The sequence below is a fragment of the Larus michahellis genome, chromosome 24, assembly GCF_964199755.1.
Source record: "Larus michahellis chromosome 24, bLarMic1.1, whole genome shotgun sequence".
Classification (NCBI taxonomy): domain Eukaryota; kingdom Metazoa; phylum Chordata; class Aves; order Charadriiformes; family Laridae; genus Larus; species Larus michahellis.
The window spans coordinates 1,390,353-1,407,784 of NC_133919.1; the positions used below are offsets into that span (position 1 = coordinate 1,390,353).

The 17,432-nt window shown below is 65.4% G+C and overlaps 3 protein-coding genes and 1 non-coding gene across 8 annotated transcripts in view; 1 reads left to right on the forward strand and 3 right to left on the reverse strand.

Moving 5' to 3' along the window:
* Positions 1-288, reverse strand: part of INTS3 (integrator complex subunit 3) — a 43,243-nt gene extending 42,955 nt beyond the window's left edge. Inside the window, exon 1 of the mRNA XM_074566448.1 lies at positions 64-288. Within this exon, the coding sequence (XP_074422549.1) occupies positions 64-153 (90 nt within the window). The 5' untranslated portion in view covers positions 154-288. The remainder of the gene's footprint in view (positions 1-63) is intronic.
* Positions 289-1,663: 1,375 nt separating this feature from the next.
* Positions 1,664-11,392, reverse strand: NPR1 (natriuretic peptide receptor 1). Its single transcript, XM_074566204.1, has 21 exons — positions 10,693-11,392; positions 9,168-9,367; positions 8,360-8,473; positions 7,703-7,838; positions 7,506-7,597; positions 7,296-7,431; positions 7,122-7,206; positions 6,896-7,016; positions 6,749-6,823; positions 6,570-6,647; positions 6,351-6,455; positions 6,132-6,203; positions 5,874-6,033; positions 5,633-5,788; positions 4,835-5,003; positions 4,605-4,751; positions 3,827-4,019; positions 3,562-3,736; positions 2,548-2,646; positions 2,338-2,429; positions 1,664-1,894 (listed from the first exon to the last, which is right to left on the reverse strand). Exons 1-21 carry the CDS (start codon positions 11,384-11,386, stop codon positions 1,832-1,834), a joined length of 3,162 nt encoding a protein of 1,053 aa, XP_074422305.1. The 5' UTR covers positions 11,387-11,392; the 3' UTR covers positions 1,664-1,831.
* An 841-nt stretch (positions 11,393-12,233) lies between these two features.
* Positions 12,234-12,305, reverse strand: TRNAM-CAU (transfer RNA methionine (anticodon CAU)). The gene has a single exon. It is a non-coding gene; the product is annotated as a tRNA-Met (tRNA).
* Positions 12,306-12,519: 214 nt separating this feature from the next.
* Positions 12,520-17,364, forward strand: ILF2 (interleukin enhancer binding factor 2). 5 transcript variants are annotated; one of them, XM_074566212.1, is made up of 15 exons: positions 12,520-12,618; positions 12,836-12,875; positions 13,319-13,363; positions 14,269-14,373; positions 14,691-14,768; positions 14,963-15,065; positions 15,152-15,217; positions 15,415-15,531; positions 15,659-15,737; positions 15,889-15,976; positions 16,105-16,166; positions 16,365-16,479; positions 16,552-16,642; positions 16,871-17,040; positions 17,148-17,364. In XM_074566212.1, the coding sequence occupies exons 1-14, from the start codon at positions 12,614-12,616 to the stop codon at positions 17,029-17,031; spliced, it is 1,155 nt and encodes a 384-aa protein (XP_074422313.1). In that variant the 5' UTR covers positions 12,520-12,613; the 3' UTR covers positions 17,032-17,040; positions 17,148-17,364. The 5 variants fall into 5 exon arrangements, with proteins under 5 accessions (XP_074422313.1, XP_074422311.1, XP_074422314.1 ...); XM_074566210.1 differs by having other exon boundaries at positions 12,540-12,618; positions 12,836-12,895; positions 13,321-13,363; XM_074566213.1 differs by having other exon boundaries at positions 12,544-12,618; positions 12,836-12,895; positions 13,321-13,596.
* The last annotated feature ends 68 nt before the right edge of the window (positions 17,365-17,432 follow it).

The window sequence follows — 17,432 nt, forward strand, 5'->3', positions numbered from 1 at the left end:
CCCCCCCCGAGCCCATAACCCACCCCCTGGAGCCCGCCCCTGCCCCCAGCCCCAGGCACCTACCTCCTCCAACTCATCCTTGGCATCCAGAAGAGTGGAGACCAGCAACTTCCCTCCTCCTGCTGTTCCCCCCTTCCCCTTCTGCATTTCCATGGCTGGGGGGGGGGGAGGGGGCGGGGAGAGGGGGCAGGGCAGCTCCTATCCAGGGGGCTTGGCCTGAGAGGAGCCCCCCCTTTTTCCTTGGCGATCCCCCCCACCCAGCGCTTCCTCGTAGGAGGAGGGGAGGGGGGGGTGTTTATGGGATATAGCCCCCCTCCGGAGCACCCCCCCCACTCCTGCAATGGGGTGGAGGGGACGGGGGCACCTCAGGGGCTTCACCCCGAGGGGGGGCGATACAGGGGGTCGGAGGGCTGTCTCCCCTTCACAGGGGCAGAGGGGCTGCTCTTTGACTAGGGCAGACCGGGGGCCTGCAGCCTCGCTGGGGGGCCTGTGCTCGGGGTGGGGGGGGCCCTACGGGAGGGTGCTGTGGGGCAGGGTGGGGGTTATGGAGGGATCCGGGGGGGGAGCTGTGGGGAAGGGGGTCCCGGGGCGGGCAGGGGGTCCCCGTCGGCCCTGCCAGAGGAGGCCCGCGGGAAAGGAGCCCCCCGGGGGAGGCCTGCGGTGAGGGTGGGGGTGGCCCGGGGGTGGCCCGCCGCGGTGCCGGGGGTGACAGGTGCCCCGGGGCGAGGCGGGGCGGGCGCTGCGGCTGCCGCCGGGGCCGGGGGGGCTCCGCCGGGAGGCGGGGGGGGGTGTCTCGGTGCCGGGGGGAGGGGAGCGGCGGCTCCGCGCCCCCCGCCCAGCGCCGCCGACCGGAAGTCACTGGGAGAGGGACGGGAGGGCCCGGGGGGAAGAGGAAGCGCGGGGCGGCCGGAAGCTCCCGCCCCCTTCCGCCTCCTGGCCAATGGCAGCAGGGAGTGGGCTCGGAGTGACAGCGCGGGCAGCCGGCCGCGGAGGGGGCGGGGCCTCGGGGAGCGGGTCGGCCAATGGGGAGGCGGGGGCGGGACCTGCCCCGGGCGGACGCTCCGCCCTCCCGCTCCCGGGGCGCCGCGTGCGGCCGGGACCCCCCGAGAAACCCCCGGGTCGGGGACGGCCGGGACCCCCTGGGGACCTCGGGACCCCCCGGAACGTGCATCGCCGGGACCCCGGCAGCCTCAGGACCCCCCGGGACCCCCCCGGAACGTGCATCGCCGGGACCCCGGCAGCCTCAGGACCCCCCGGCACCCCCCCGGGGCGTGTCTCGCCGGGACCCCCCTCTCCCTCCCCCGGGGCAGCCCCCTCATCCCCTGCCCTTGTCCCCCCCAGCCCCTTCCCCACACCGTGGCAGCCGCCCCGTCCCGGCTGCTCTGGCACCACGGAGCCCCCCCTGAAAAGACACCCCCCCCCGCGGGGTGCCCCCCTCTTGCAAAGTCCCCTCCCGAGGCCCCCCCCCCAGCCCCCACCGAGACCCACGGCGAGTGCGTACACACCAGCTTTATTACAAAAATTAGAGCTCTAGTGACCCCCGCCCGGGGCCTGGGGGTGTCCCCGGCCCCCCGAGTGTGTCCCCCCCCCGCCACGTCCCCACGGAAGTGTCCCCCCCGCCCCGCCGGCCTCGGCCCTGCTCCTCCTCCTGCCGCGGGGCTGCTGGGGGTTTGGGACCCCCCCGGGACAGTCGGGGTCCAGCCTGGGGAGCGCGGTGCGGGGGGGGCGCCCAGCCCCTGGCGGTGCCCCCCGGCCCGGGGGGGTCCTTGGCGGTGACACCGGGCACGGCCCCGCGGGCCCTGGGTGCTGCTGGGGGGGGGGGGGGGGGGTGTCAGCCCCGGGTGCTGCCCCCCCGCTCCCCCAGCAGCCAGTAGGTCCGCATCTTCCCCTTGCCCTGCCGAGAGAGGGGGGGCGGCGTGAAAGGGGTGCGGGGGGGGCTGGGGGGCGGGGGGCGGGCATTGTCCCCGGGACCGGGGGGCGTGGGGGGGGCGTTCCCGCAGCAGGTTTGGGTGCAGGGGGGGTATCCCATTGCCCCAGGGGATGGGGTGCGGGGGGGGGGGGGGTGTCATTGCCTCAAGGATGGGGGTGCGGGGGGGGGTATTTCCTCAGTGGTTGAGGTGGGGGGGGGGATCAGGGTGCAGGGGGGGACCCATTGCCCCAGGGGTTGGGGTGCAGGGGGGGGCGGGGGGCGGGCCCATTTCCTCAGCGGGGCTGCGGGATGAGGATGCAGAGGGGGGGACCCAGCTGCGGGGGACCCCCCTGGGGCAGCCACCGGGGGGGGGGGGGAGGCAGGGCTGTTGGGAGGCCGTGGCGGGGCGGGGGGGGGGGGGGTGTCACCTTCATCTCCACGTCCCCCCGCAGCTCCAGCTCGAAGCAGCCGAACTCCTCCAGCACCGCCTTGGTCACCGCCGAGATGTGGATCTTCAGGGCTGGCGGGAGGCGGCACCCTCAGCACCCATGGGGGTGCAGCAGCCCCCCCCAGCAGCACCCATGGGTGCCCAGCCTCCTCCCAGCCCCGGCAGCACCCACGGGTGCCCGGCCCCTCACCTTCCCCGTTGGACTCCATGCGCGAGGCCGTGTTCACCGTGTCCCCGAAGAGGCAGTACCGCGGCATCTTGAGACCCACGACGCCGGCGCAGACGGGTCCTGGGGGACACCCAGTGAGCCCCCCCCCCCCCCCCAACGCTGGTCCCCAGTCCTGACCCCCCTCGCCGGGGACTCCCACCCATGTAGGTGCCATGTCCCCATCTCCACTGACTTTGTCCCCGTCCCTGCTGACCCGTGGGGTGCCATGCCCTCGTCCCCGTCCCTGCTGTCCCATGTGGCTGCCTTGTCCCTGTCCGCACGTGGATGCCATGTCCCCGTCCCCACTGACCCGTGTGGATGCCATGTCCCTGTCCCCATCCCCGCTGACCCATGGGGTGCCCTGTCCCCGTCAACCCGTGTGGATGCCATGTCCCCGTCCCCATCCCCGCTGACCCATGGGGTGCCATGTCCCCATCCCTGTCCCCACTGTCCCGTACAGCTGCCCTGTCCCCGTCCCCGCTGACCCATGGGGTGCCCTGTCCCCGTCCCCATCCCCACTGACCCATGGGGTGCCCTGTCCCCGTCCCCGCTGACCCATGGGGTGCCATGTCCCCATCCCTGTCCCCACTGTCCCATACAGCTGCCCTGTCCCTGTCCCCGCTGACCCATGGGGTGCCCTGTCCCCGTCCCCATCTCCACTGACTCATGGGGTGCCCTGTCCCCATCCCCGTCAACCCGTGTGGATGCCATGTCCCCGTCTCCATTCCCGCTGACCCATGGGGTGCCTTGTCCCCATCCCCATCCCCGCTGACCCATGGGGTGCCATGTCCCCATCCCTGTCCCCACTGTCCCGTACAGCTGCCCTGTCCCTGTCCCTGCTGACCCATGGGGTGCCCTGTCCCCGTCCCCGTCAACCCGTGTGGATGCCATGCCCTCATCCCCATCCCTGCTGACCCATGGGGTGCCATGTCCCCATCCCTGTCCCCCCTGTCCCATACAGCTGCCCTGTCCCCACGCTCCCCCGTCCCCGCTGACCCGTGTGGATGCCGATGCGCAGCTTGAGCTGCTGCTGGGGCCGGTGGCGGATGCGGAAGGAGCGGACGGCGTCCAGCAGCGCCAGGGCCATGCGGGCAACCTCGCGGGCGTGCAGCTTGCCATTGCGCACCGGCAGCCCCGACACCACCATGTAGGCGTCCCCGATCGTCTCCACCTGGGTAAGGGGGACATGCCATGGGTGCAACGCCAGCTCCGGGGCGTCCAGCGTTGCCCTGTGTTCGTGCGTGTTCACGCGCGTCTTCACCTTGTAGACGTCGAAGTTGTCGATGATGGCGTCGAAGCAGGTGTAGAGGTCGTTGAGCAGCGTCACCACCTGCATGGGGGTGCTCTCGGCTGACAGCGCCGTGAAGCCCACGATGTCGCTGAAGTAGATGGTGACGCTGTCGAAGGCCTCCGCCTGCACCGTCTCCCCCCGCTTCAGCTGCTCCGCCACCGAGCTGGGGGGGCAGGCGGGATGTGAGTGGGGGGGGCACAGCCCCCCAGCCCCTCCTGGGGGCATGGCGTCCCCAGTCCCCAGCCTCCAGCCGTGCCGGGGGTCTCCAGCCCTCTGAGGACCCCCAGCCCTGAGCCATGATGAGGGGCCAGGGTTGTCCCTGGTTCCTCCGAGGACCATCCCCCAGGATCATCCCTGACCCCTTTAGGTACCCCAAGCCCCACAGAGCCATGGCAGAGGGTCCTCGGGGTCTCCAGCCCTCCAAGCACCCCCAGCCCTGAACCAGTCAGGGGTCCCTGGCCCCTCCAGGCACCCTGCGCCATGCAGCATCCTGGGGGGGTCCCCAGTTCCTCCAATCACCCCCAGCCCCAAGCCACATGGGGGTCCTTGGGGTCCCCAGGGGATCCCCAGCCCCTCCAAACACCCCCAGCCCCAAGCCATGTGGGGGTCCTTGGGGTCCCCACCCCAGCCATGCAGGACACCCATGGGGAATCCCAGCCTGGGGGCAGGCAGGGGATGCCCGTGTGGTGCCCCGGGGTGCCCGGCAGTGGGGGGGTGCAGAGAAGGCCGGGCTCCCCCCGGTGCTCACTGGGGCAGGATCTGGTAGAGCAGAGCCTCAGCCTTGCGCTTCTCCTCCAGGTAGGCTTGGGTTCGCTCCTCCACCAGCTCCTCCAGGTTGTTGGCGTACTGCTCCATGCGCGACAGCAGGTTGTCCAGGATGTTGCTGCTGCTCTCCCTGCGGGCAGGGGGTGAGCACCCACCTGGGAGGCCCTTTTCGGGGTCACCCATCACCCCTGGGGCTGGGGGAGGCCAAGGTACCTGTTGAACTTGCGCAGCTGGACCTTGATCTGGTTGAAGTCGGGGCGCTCCAGGACGTCCTCGGCCCAGCAGTGCTGCATCAGCTGGCCCAGCTCCTCCATGTGGCACCCCACGTTGGCCGAGGGGCGGAAGCTGGGGCGCTCCCCGCTCTTCACCCGCTCAATGATCTCTGCGGGGCCAAGAAACCATCAGCGGGTCCAACCACCCATCACAGCAGGACCAACCACTCGGGAGCAGTTCCAAGCACCCATCACAGGTCCAAGCATCCATCAGCGAGGCCAACCACCCCTCAGCTGGTCCAAGAACCCATCAGCTGGTCCAATAACACATCAGCAGGGCTAAGCACCCATCACAGCATGTCCAAGCACCCATCAGGTGAGGCCAATCACCCATCAGCTGGTCCAATCTCCATCAGTTGGTTCAAGCACCCTTCATCTGGTCCAAGCACCCATCAGCAGGTTCAGGCACCCATCAGCAGGTCATACAATGCATCAGCGAAGCCAACAACCCATCAGCTGATCCAAGAACCTGTCACAGCAGGTCCAACAACTCATTAGTGGGGCTAAGCACCCATCACAGCAGGTCATAGCACCCATCAGAAGGTCCAAGCACCATCAGCAAGGCCACAAGCCCATCAGCTGGTCCAATAACCCATCAGCAGGTCAAAGAACCCATCACAGTGGGTCTAAGCACCCATCAGCTGGTCCAATCACCCATCAGTGGGGCCAAGCACCCATCAGTTGGTCCAATCGCCCATCAACAGGTCCCTGGCCCCATCACCCCAGCCCTCCTGCTCACCTTTGGGGCTCAGGTCCAGCCCCTCCACATAGAAGACACCATTGCGCAGGGCGATCTCTTGCAGGATGATGCCAAAGCTGTAAACGTCGCCCTTCTGCGTGCCGCGGGCCGGCGGTGACTCCATCCGCAGCAGCTCCGGCGCCGTCCACAGCTTCTCTGTGCCACCAGGGAGGGGACTCAGCCCGGGCAGGGACCCCAGGCGGGGGCTGCTCCTGGGGCTGGGGCTGGGCAGGGTGCTCACTGGCGAAGAGCGCGTGGGAGTCCTCGCCATCGGGGGCCACGCGGAAGCTCTCCAGCCCGTAGTCGGTGATCTTCAGGACGAAGCGGCTGTCCACCACGCAGTTGGAGGACTTGAGGTTCCCGTGGGAGACGATCACCCCATTGTGCAGGAACTGCATCCCCTGGCGGGGCGGAGAGCGGTTGGACCTGGTTGTCACCCCCTCCGTGGGAACCGGGGACCCCGTGGGAACTGGTTTCCTGGTGGGAACCGATGCAATACCTTGACGATGTCATGGGTGAGGGAATAGCGGAACATCCAGTCCAGCGTGATGCTCTCGTTCTCCAAGATGTCCTGGGGACACGAGGGTCACATTGACGTCCCCCCACCATGGATGGTCTCGGGATGGGGAACAACATCCATCTGCCCCCTGCAGTCGGCTCCTTCCCACGCTGGGCAGCCCCAAGGCTGGGTGACGGGGAGCAGGGACCCCAGTGGTACCTGGAGGCTCCCGCGTGGGCAGTACTCGGTCAGGATGCAGATGTTGGGGGGGTCAGTGCAGGCACCGATGAAGCGGGTCAGATGCTCGTTTTGGACATCCCGCATCTAAGGGGGAGCAGGGTGTGAGACTGGGCTCCCGCCATGTCCCACCCCACCCAGGGGGACGCCGGGCTGGGCACCCCCATCCCACCACGCGGCGCCGAGCCGGGGTCCACCTACGTGCTTCAGCTCGAACAAGACCTTGCGTGTCAGCTCGATGCGCTTGCGGTTGAGGTGCTTCACGGCCACGAGGTTGCCCTGGGGAGACACGGGGTGGTGGGTGCCCGGTGGGCTCAGGGGTGCCTGGTGGGGTGGTGGGTGCCCCGTCGGATGGTGGGTTCCCATCCCTGCTCCCATACCTTGTAATATGCCGTCTTGGCGTAGACCTGGAACTGCCCCTCCGTGGTCATCAGCGAGCCGTAGTTGGAGCCCCTCTGCGGGAAGGGAGGTGGGGTGAGCCCGGTCCCCGTCCCCGGGGCAGGGCTGGGGACGGCATGGGTGCTCACCAGGGAGAGGGTGAGCTTGCTGCCGGCGCTCCGGAGGTGTTTCTCCAAGCTGCTCATCTGCACGTCCTCCCAGCGGATACGCCACAGCTCGGCCGCCAGCTCCTTCTCCAGCTGCAGCTTCCTGCGCCGGGAGGGCAGGGTGAGACCCCGCCATGTCCCCCCCTCCCCGGTCCCACCACCACCGGGGACATCAGTGGGGAGGTCCCTCCCCAAGCCGGTACCCTACCTGTAGATGAAGAAGGAGGTGACGGTGATGGCCAGGAGGATCAGGCTGACCACGAGGGACAGGACCTCCAGGGTGGACAGGTTGGCTGCAGAGCGAGAAAGGGGTGGTGAGGGGCTGGCGGGTGCCTGGGTTGGGGGTCCCGCGTTGTGTGTGTCCCCCCCGGACACCACCCACCTTTGCGGCACAGCGGGTCGCTGTTATCGAAGCCACAGGGGGGGACGTCGGAGGGGACCACGTTCCCCGGCCAGTGGATCTCGCGCCCCGGCACCATCTGGATCTTCTTGGTGGTGCCGTTGTAGTTGGCCACGATCTTGGGGCGAGAAATGGGTGGGAGGAGGCCCCCGGCCGCCCCGCGGGACCAGCTGCCCCCGCGCCGGGGCTCACCTGGAAGTCCCCCCGTGCCGGGTCCATGTCCCACAGGGAATAGTCGCTCTCCCGGTCCCCGTTCTCATCGATCTTCAGGAAGCCGGTGACGCCTGGGGACGGAGGGGACCCCAGCCCATGGGTGGGGGCTCCAAGCCCAAAATATCACCCTGGGAGCGGGGCAGGGGGGTGCCTGGCGGGACGGGGGTGGGGCTCACCGTAGAAGGTGCGGTTCCACATCTGGCGGGTGATGGCGGAGGCGTTGGTGACGGAGCCGCCCCGCTCCAGCGTCTCGTTGAGGGCCTGGGCGTAGAGCAGCACCCCGTCGTGGAAGGCGGCTGCGATGAAGTTCATCTGGGGGCACGGAGACGGTTTGGGGACGGGGCGCAGCCGGGGGTGCCCGTCCCCACATCCCCACCAGCCCCAGATCATCCCGCACCTCCTTGTCCCAAGCGGCCTCAGCTCCATCCTGTGCCTCTGCCTCCATCCCACGTCCCCTTGTCCCCACCTCCATCCCATGTCCCCAGCTCCATCCCATGTGCCCCAGGAGCTCCAGCTCCATCCCACGTGCCTTGTCCCCAGCTTAATCCAATGTCCCCCAACAACTCCAGCTCCATCCCACGTCCCTTGTCCCCAGCTTAATCCAGTGTCCCCCAGCAGTCCCAGTTCCATGCCACGTCCCCCAGAAGCTCCAGTTGCATCCCGTGTCCCACCTGTCCCCAGCACCATCCCAGGTCCCCCAGCAGCTCCGGCTCTATCCTGTGTCCCCTTGTCCCCAGCTCCATCCCACGTCACCCATCAGCCCCTGCTCCCTCCTGTGCCCCCCTTAGCCCCACGCCCCCCAGCTTTCCCAGTGCCACCGCCCCACATCCCACCAAGCCGTCCTTCATGGAGAAGTTGAAGTGGGCAAGCGCCTCCTCCTTCAGCCGTGCCAGGAAGGGCTGGTACTCGGGGTTTTCGGGCTCCTTGTAGGTGATGATGGTGACAGCCTGGGCCGGGGGACAGTGGCTGGCAGCGGGGACGGGGACCCTGGGGGTCTCGGTCTGCCGTCCTGCCCGGCCTGTCAACGGCCCACCAGCGCCGGAGCTGGGACCCGCGGCCATCAGTGGCAGCTCCTTCCTCCACAGTGGCCGCCAGTGGCAAGCAGGGGGGGACGGGGGCTGCTCCGGCACCCACTGCCCCCCATGCCCCGTCCCGGGGGCTGTGCATAGGGGTGGGCACCCGTGCACACACGGGGTGGGTGCCTGTGGCCATGCACACATGGGGGGTGGGTGCCTGTGCCCGTGTGGGTGGTGGGTGGGTGGTGGTGGGTGCCCATGGCCACGTACAGGTGGTTGGGTGCCCGTGGCCATGGACACGTGGGTGGTGTCCGTACCCACGTATACAAGGGTGGGTGCCCGTGCCCATGGACACCCATGTGGGGTGGGTGCCCATGCCCATGCCCGTGTGGGTGGGTGCCTGTGGCCATGCACACCTGTGTGGTGGGTGCCCATGGCCATGGACATATATGTGGGTGCCCGTGTCCATGGACACGTGTGTGCAGTGGGTGCCCGTGGCCATGCACACGTGGGTTGGTGCCCGTGGCCATGCACACGTGTGTGTGTTGGGTGCCCATGGCCACGTACATGCGGGTGGGTGCCCATGTGCACGTATGTGGGTGCCCGTGCAGCGCCCCGGGCTCACCTCGAAGGCTTGCCGGGCGCTGGCGTCGTGGCGGTCCCCCCTCTTCCACGGCCGCTGGGGCTCGGGGAAGCGGCTGCCCTGCAGGCTGGCCCCGAAGATGTCGATGTAGAAGAAGGCGTAGTCGCCGCGGGTCAGCCCCTCGCGCCCCGCCTGCAGCATCAGCTCCCGCAGCGTCTCCGGGGCGCAGCACACGTAGACGACTGCACGGGACGAGATGGCTCATGGCACCCCCCCCTCCGCCCACGACCCCCCCGTGCCTGGGGGACCCCGAGACCCTGCCATCCCTGGGAGACCCCAGCCTGCCATCCCAGGAGGTCCCCAGTTCATGCGGGAGGGGACGTGCGGTGGGTCCCGCGGGCGGATGCCGGGGAGCAGGGGGGGTCCCCAACCCGGCTGCCTGCCCCCCCCGCTCCATGCCCTGCCCGTCTCTGCCCTCCGCCGCGGGCGCCGGGCCGAGGTTTCCTGTTTTCCCGACTCCGTTTCCTCCTCCCTGCGGCCCAGATCGCCGGCAGAGATTGATTCTGGGTGGCGCGGTGACCCCGCTGGGTGCCCCCTGCCCTGCCACTGGGGTCCCCTTTGTCACGGGGTCATGGTGCCCATGGGACCCCCAGGTGCTGCCCAGCATGGGGCCATGGCCGTGCCACCCACCGGGACCCTGGTGACCCGAAATAGCACCCGCCGAGGCTCAGCAGCAAGATGGCGAGGCCGGGGACGGCCGGATGCCACCCACCCGGTGCCAGCCCTGTTGGCACCCGCTGCCCTGGTGCCACCTGGGACGGCTCCGACGGGAGAGGCTGGCAGGGATGGGGACGGGGACGGAGGCAGCCCAGGACACCGGGACGGAGGGGAGCGGGGCGGGCGACCATGCTCAGCAGCTCCCGGTGGGGCACGGCGTGGGGCAGGGGCCTGGGGGGGGGGATCGGGGGCAGCACACGCGTGTGCGGTCGTGCGACGTGTGTGTGCGCAGCTGTGCAGAGCCAGACGCAGCCGCGCACCGCCATGGACACCCGTGTGGGGCTGGGCACACCCGTGTAGTGCCATGAACAGCTGTGCAGAGCCGTGTACAGCTGTGCAGAGCCGTGTAGCGCCACGAACACCCATGTGGGGCTGTGCACACCCGTGTGGTGCCACGAACACCCGTGTGGGGCTGTGCCGAGCTGCGCACACCCGTGTGGCGCCACGAACACCCGTGTGGGGCTGTGCCGAGCTGCGCACACCCGTGCGGCGCCACAAACACCCGTGTGGGGCTGTGCCGAGCTGCGCACACCCGTGTGGCGCCACGAACACTCGTGTGGGGCTGTGCCGAGCTGCGCACACCTGTGCACATTTGGGCAGAACCGTGCAGAGCCGTGTAGCACCATGAACACCCGCGTGGAGCCGTGTTGAGCTGCACACACCCATGTGGAGCCGTTGCCCACCCGTGCAGTTCCCCCCCCCCCCGACCATCCCCATGTGTCCCCCGGAGCCGGTGCACGGCAAGACCCCCTCCCCCCAAACCGGTGCATCCCCCCCTTCCGTCACTCACTGCGCCCCTTCTGCTTGATCTCCTGGATGATGAAGGAGAAGTTGCCGCCGTCGCGGAAGACGACGTCCATGACGGTGAGGTTGCGCAGGGTGGGCAGCTGGACGTACAGCCCCTCGGCGGCGAAGAAGTACGGCCGGTCGTCCACTTTCTCGTCCCAGTACACCAGCAAAGCCCGCCGGGTCCAGTTGAAGCGGCGGTGGAGCTGCACGCCCAGTTCACCCAGTTTGCGGTGGCTGGGGCCGGCGCGGGTGGTCAGCCCGAACTGCTCCCGCTTGTCGTCGAAGCCGTGGGCTTCGGCGCCCGCCGTCACCAGGGGTAGCCGCCAGTGGCTAGTGAACCGGGCCACTGGGGCCGCCGTGTAGACGCAACCGGGTCCCAGAAAAGCGGCGGGGTGATGAGCCAGCCGTAGGTCGACGGCGGCCAACGGCGCGGCCATTTCGGAGCAAACGCCGTGCCGGTCCTCGCTGCTACCGAAAACCCACCCTAAGGTAAACCCGGGTAATAAATCAGGCCGGGCGTTAACGGCGGCGGCCGCTAAACGAACCGCCGGCCCCACTCGTGGCCAAGCCCACGGGTAGGTGAGGTTGCGTTCGGGCAACACCACCGCTAAAGTCAGCGCCGTTGTCCCCGTCGTGGCCGCCACCGCCGCCACCGCCGTCACCGCGCCGCAGAGCACGGCCAGCACCGCCAGCATCGCCCACGGAGAGTGGCTTTCCCCCCCCTCCTCCCACACCCCCCCCCTCCCCCGTGACGGGGCTGAGCCCTTCCTTTTCCAACCCCCCCCTTTTCTCTCTCCGGTGACACAAAGGGCCGTTATCAGCCACACCGAGCTTAACTCCTTCCTTGCCGCCTCCCACGGTGGCCACCGAGGCACCCGGGAGGGAGGATGGGGCCGCCCGGTGGTGGGTGTGGATATGCCCACCCGTGGGAAGCCGGTGGGCTAGCGGGATGGGGCTGGTGGCCACGGTAGCCGCGACACGCCGGGTGGCGTGTCCCGGCGTGTCGCGGCTACCGCGGCCACCCAGGGTCTGCACCCCCCGCCCCAAATCACTCTGTGACACGGTCGCCCGTGGGGGGCTGAGACCGGACAAACCCATCAGCAGGGAACGTCCCGCAGCCCGCGTCCCCCACGCAGCCCCCCCTCCCCGTCCAGGCTTTGGTCGACCCCGGGGGGTTGTCGGGCATCTCTGCACACCCCACCAAGTCCTCACTCGTGGGAGCTCCTGCCCCACGTCCCGGTGGAACGGGGGTGGTGGTGGGGGGTGACCCCGAGTAGATGCCGCTCCGGGGGCTCTCGGGGACACGCGCAGCGCTGGGAGGGGGGACACTGGTGGGTCCGGGCGTTGCGGGAGACGCCGGGCACCCGGGGACACGCGTGACACCCACCGTCCGTGGGACGCTCCCGGCACACCGCGCCCCCGCCATGCTAGAAGAAGGTCAGTCTCACCGCAGAGGAGCATTAGGGAGCGCCAGAGGCGGCGGCAAAAATTAAAATAATTAAGAGGCTAACGAAGAAAAAGAGGCGGGTGGGAAAAATTAATTAGCAGAGGATGGTTTCGATCCATCGACCTCTGGGTTATGGGCCCAGCACGCTTCCGCTGCGCCACTCTGCTCCTTGTAGTAAGGCTTGTATCGGTGCTATACGTACCTACTTAGCATGTGCGCATGCGCACTGCGCTCGTCGCCTGCTCCCATTCATGACCGTCGTCCGCCCCCTAGCGGCCGCCCGCGCCGTGACTAGTCGCCTTTTATGCCCGCCTCCGCCTTGGATTGATGGGCGGCCGAGCCAATGGACTTGCAGCGAGGCAGACTGTGCCGGCGGGCGGGAACCAATAGGAGGGCGGGTTGTTGCGGGGTTGCGGAGCCCGGCGCGGAGGGGTCTCTACAGCGGCGGCGGTTCATTGTTGGGAGCGGCGGAACCATGAGGTGAGCGGGCCGGGGGCGTCTGTCCGGCGGGCAGGGGACGGGGCCTGAGGCCGGAGCCCGCGGGGAGGGCCCGGGGGGCACCCTGAGGGAGGCCCAGTCTCCCCCGAAGGAGGGACGGTCCCCCCTGAAGGAGGGCCCGGGCCCTGCGCGGGGACCCCCCCCCTCCCCGGGACGCGTTCCCACTGCCCTAACGCCGTTTCCCTTCTCTCTCCCGCAGGGGCGATCGAGGCAGAGGCCGTGGCGGACGCTTTGGTTCCAGGGGAGGCCCTGGCAGTGGGCGAGTCTGGCTTCTGCTTTAGCGAGGGTGGCTCTTTAGCCTGTCAGGCCTAGGGGGTGGGCTGCGGCCGCCCCCGGGGCGAGCTGCCGGGGCGCAGGGACCGGGGCTGTAGCTGGCAGCGTAGCGCAGGATAACGGCGAGGCGTAGGGCCGGGGGCGGGGGGTGCCGGCCTCTCCGGGCCGCGTCTCTCAGCGCTGCGGGGAAGCCCTCGGTGTCCGGCCACTGCCGATGGCACGGGGACGGGGGTTAGGTATCGTTAGGGGGGGGTGGGTTTATGAAGAAACCTTTCCAATTTCTGTAGGGCCTTTCTCGCGTCTCCACGGAACGGTGACAGAGGGGTGGTGTTCGGTGACACAGCGGTGAGCTGGTGGACAGCCCTACAGAGAATAAAGTTGTGGTTTTTTTTTTTCTTTCCCCCACTTTAGGTTCCGGCCCTTTGTGCCGCACATCCCCTTTGATTTCTATGTCGTGAGTAACCCTCTTCTACGGAGCTGTTTGCAGGCAACAGCTGCAGGACTTTTCTGTGTTTAAAGATGCATCTTAAAAACCACGTTTGCTCACTGTGATGGTTTGACTTCTTTTAGCGTAGCCGGAGTAAAGGAGCTCACTGAAAATGCCGTTGGTTCAGTAGCTAACCTGAAATAGATCATCTTACTCTCTCTGTTGTGTGGAGTGCTTGTACACAGGATGACTAGGATGCAGTTGAGTAATAATCACAACAAATAAATGCCTTGATTGAGGTTTTCCTGCTTTTTAAGGCACCCCACTCACCCAGACCCTCGGTTCTGTCAGCTCTCTCTAACACAAACCTCCAGGGTTACTCCGATAGCTGTCGCTCACCTGGCAGAAGTTCTCCCAACAGCAACACGCATTTCCCACCGCTTATATGAGAAAATAATTTCCTCCTCCTGCCGAGCATCAGCCCTTTACAGACTTCCAAGGCAAACAATTCCACTCGCCCTTCCAGGCCCACCATAGCAACTGAAAAGCTCCGCCTGTCTGCAAACAAAGGGTGTTATTCTTAAGAGACTGTAATATTGTTAATAAAACCCCCTCTTGATAGAGCCACTCTTAATGAGATCTGCCCTGTCTCACACCCCATAGTTGCAGGGGCACGCTGGCGGCTCCTCTGCCGTCAGAGCACAGTGAGTGTACAGGCCGGACAGGCAGCTGCCCTCCCTCCCTTAGGGTAATGTGAAAACGAAATTATAAAAGCAAGAAGTGAAAAGGACGATGGGGAAATCACAAAGGAAACAAGCGCTGCAGAATTTAAAAAAAAAAAAAAAAAAAAGGGAGTAAGTTTTCCTGATGAGTGGGTTGAACCAAAGTCTTTTTTCTCAAGCGTTGTAGTCTGATCTCTGATCCTGTTTTAGTGCGAAATGGCTTTCCCCCGTGTAAAACCTGCTGCTGATGAGACTGCCTTCAGTGAAGCCTTGCTGAAGAGAAACCAGGATCTCGCTCCGACTGCTGCTGAACAGGTTTTGTGCTGAAAATGGCTTTAAATTCTTTAGCTGGGTGTTCCTGCAGTGTTAGAGAACGCACAGACAGACTGCCCTTCAGAGAGCGTGGTCAGGAGGTTACCCTAAAAAGTAATGACTTCTCTCCGAAATAAGCATCGCAGTAGAAATATGGGTGGAATTTCTTGGACAGTGATTTTTAAATACATTTGTTTTATCTATTTATTACATATCTTGCATCAGGGCTGTCTGCGTTACGCTGTGCAAGATCAAATTATTTCAGGTCATATTGGACAACTGACTGGTAACACCACCCCTCTCCATTTCCCCTTTTTCAGGCTTCTATTCTTTCTCTGGTGACCAAAATAAACAATGTCATCGACAATTTAATTGTAGCACCAGGAACGTTTGAAGTGGTGAGTCCAAAAGTTTTGAGCTTAGAAAAAAACCAAAAATAGATAGCTACATGGGGAGATGTGTCAGCGTGCTTGAGGGATGCGGGTGTTGGAGCTACCAAACCCAGCCCAAAGCGGGTTGAAGATTCATGCTGACTTCTGGAAATTACACGCGCCATTAAATTCACCACTTTTTGCTTTGCTCTTTCCAACAGCAAATCGAGGAGGTGCGCCAGGTGGGTTCCTACAAGAAGGGCACCATGACGACGGGGCACAACGTGGCCGATCTGGTTGTGATCCTGAAAATCTTACCCACCCGTGAGTAGGGGCTGCGTGCGGCTGCTGGCTGCCCCGCGGCGCTCGGCCTCGCTTTAACCACCTTCTCTTCTGCTGCTTCTCTCTAGTGGAAGCTGTGGCAGCCTTGGGGAACAAAGTCGTGGAAAGCCTGAGAGCGCAGGACCCCAGTGAAGGTGGGATGCTCTCCCGTGTCCTACGGGCTTGGAGACAGGCCGATACGAGGCAGTCTCCCCTTGAGCTTTGGGGTTTCTCTGAAGGGGACGGTGCCCAGCCCGGTGCCGCAGCCGAGATCCATGGTCTTTCCTGCCTTCCTGGGTGCCGGGAAGGTCTTCCAGCGCCTCGGTGAGGAATTCTTATTCTTTCTCCCCAGTCCTAACCATGCTGACCAACGAGACCGGCTTTGAGATCAGCTCGGCTGACGCGACAGTGAAGATCCTCATCACCACGGTGCCGCCCAACCTCCGCAAGCTGGACCCCGAACTGCACCGTAAGAGCTCAGCTCGCTCTGCCCCACACGGGAACCCTTCAGTGGGGTGGGGGGCACCAGCTGCCGCCCCCACACCTGCTCACCTTTTGGTTGAAAAAAAACCAGGCATTTCTGCTGCTTCTTTCAGTGGACATCAAAGTGCTGCAGAGCGCCCTGGCTGCCATCCGCCACGCTCGCTGGTTCGAGGAGAACGCTTCGCAGTCCACGTGAGTTCGGCCTCAAATGGGAACTGCGGGCTCTGAGGGCTGGCGGAAATAATCCCCTTTACGGAGAAGGGGAGAAAGCAAGGAGAACTGCTCCCGCAGCAGGGAGGTGCGCGTGAGGCGTTACGAACTCTCCTCCTGCCGTCTTCTCCAGGGTGAAGGTCTTGATCCGGCTGCTGAAAGACCTGAGGATTCGGTTCCCTGGCTTTGAGCCGCTCACGCCCTGGATTCTGGACCTGCTGGTGAGCGTGCGAGGGGGAACGCTGCTTGTGCCAGACATGCCGTAGATGACTTGTAGCTGCCTGCACGTCCCTGGGCTCTGGCATTCCCCTCTCATCCGAACTCCCGCTTTCTTTTTTCGCCTCTTCAGGGACACTACGCTGTGATGAACAACCCCACCAGGCAGCCCCTGGCTCTCAACATCGCCTACAGGTCTGTTGCCATTTGCTTCGCTCCTATAAATTCTGTTACCATCTCAGTGCTGAACAGACCAAATAAAAGCAGCGGCATCTCGGGGCCTGAACTGGAACCAAAGCAGAATCCTCATGCAGATGTGCTAATTGCAGACTTTGTGGCTGTGTTTCTGTACTGGAATGGTTTAGTTTTAACCCAAAACATCTTGTCCTGTAGGCGCTGCCTTCAGATCCTGGCGGCGGGGCTCTTCCTCCCTGGATCTGTTGGGATCACCGATCCCTGCGAGAGCGGGAACTTCAGAGTCCACACGGTTATGACACTGGAACAGCAGGTGAGCTGCCTCCTCTACCGCAGGAGAAGGGAGCGGAACCCGTCCGTGTTCTGACTCTCCCCCACCCCACAGGACATGGTGTGTTACACCGCCCAGACGCTTGTCCGCATCCTCTCTCACGGAGGCTACAGGAAAATCCTCGGCCAAGAGGGCGACGCCAGCTGTAAGTGGGGCTTGCATCGCAGGGGTCTTCCTCCACGCAGGCTGCCAGCAGCTTGGTGGGGAACGGGGCTGGTTTTCTGCGTCGCTGGAGAAGGTTAAGGGCTCTGAGAAGCAACTCGTTAGACCCCAGAGCAGGGGGGAGGCAATGCTGGCGAGGTGGGGTGTTGTGTCCTGGGGACAGGGCTTGTCCGCGCTGCGCAAGGTCACCCCAAGTCCCTGTTGTTTGCAGACCTGGCTTCCGAAATGTCCACCTGGGACGGAGTGATAGTGACGCCTTCCGAGAAGGCTTACGAGAAGCCTCCAGAAAAGAAAGAAGGAGAAGAGGAAGAAGAGAATCAGGAAGAACCTGCGGCAGGGGAGGAGGAGGAAAGCATGGAGACGCAGGAGTGACTGGCCCAGGTGAAGCCCAACGCTCCGGCTGCCTGAGGGAGGCAGCTCTGGGCAGGGGAGGGAAAGGCTGGGGCAGCCTGTGCCCGCCCCCCAGCAGTTTGTCTCTCCCTCCGCAGCAGGACCCCCCACCACCGGGCGCTGCCAGCCAAAGGACGTGAGGAACCCAGGAGAGGACTGAGCCTGTCCTCGGCACATGCAGCCCACCACGGACACAACCCGGCCCCCGTATGTGTTTTTATAAGTCAACCTGGCCCCCCGTATGTGTTTTTATAAGTCAACCTGGCCCCCCGTATGTGTTTTTATAAGTTACACATTAAAGTGTTCCCCCCTTTCGAGCGTGTCCAGTTTCTTCAGGTAGAAAATGCGTGTTATCAATGGGGGCCAGAAAAAGGTCTTAACAG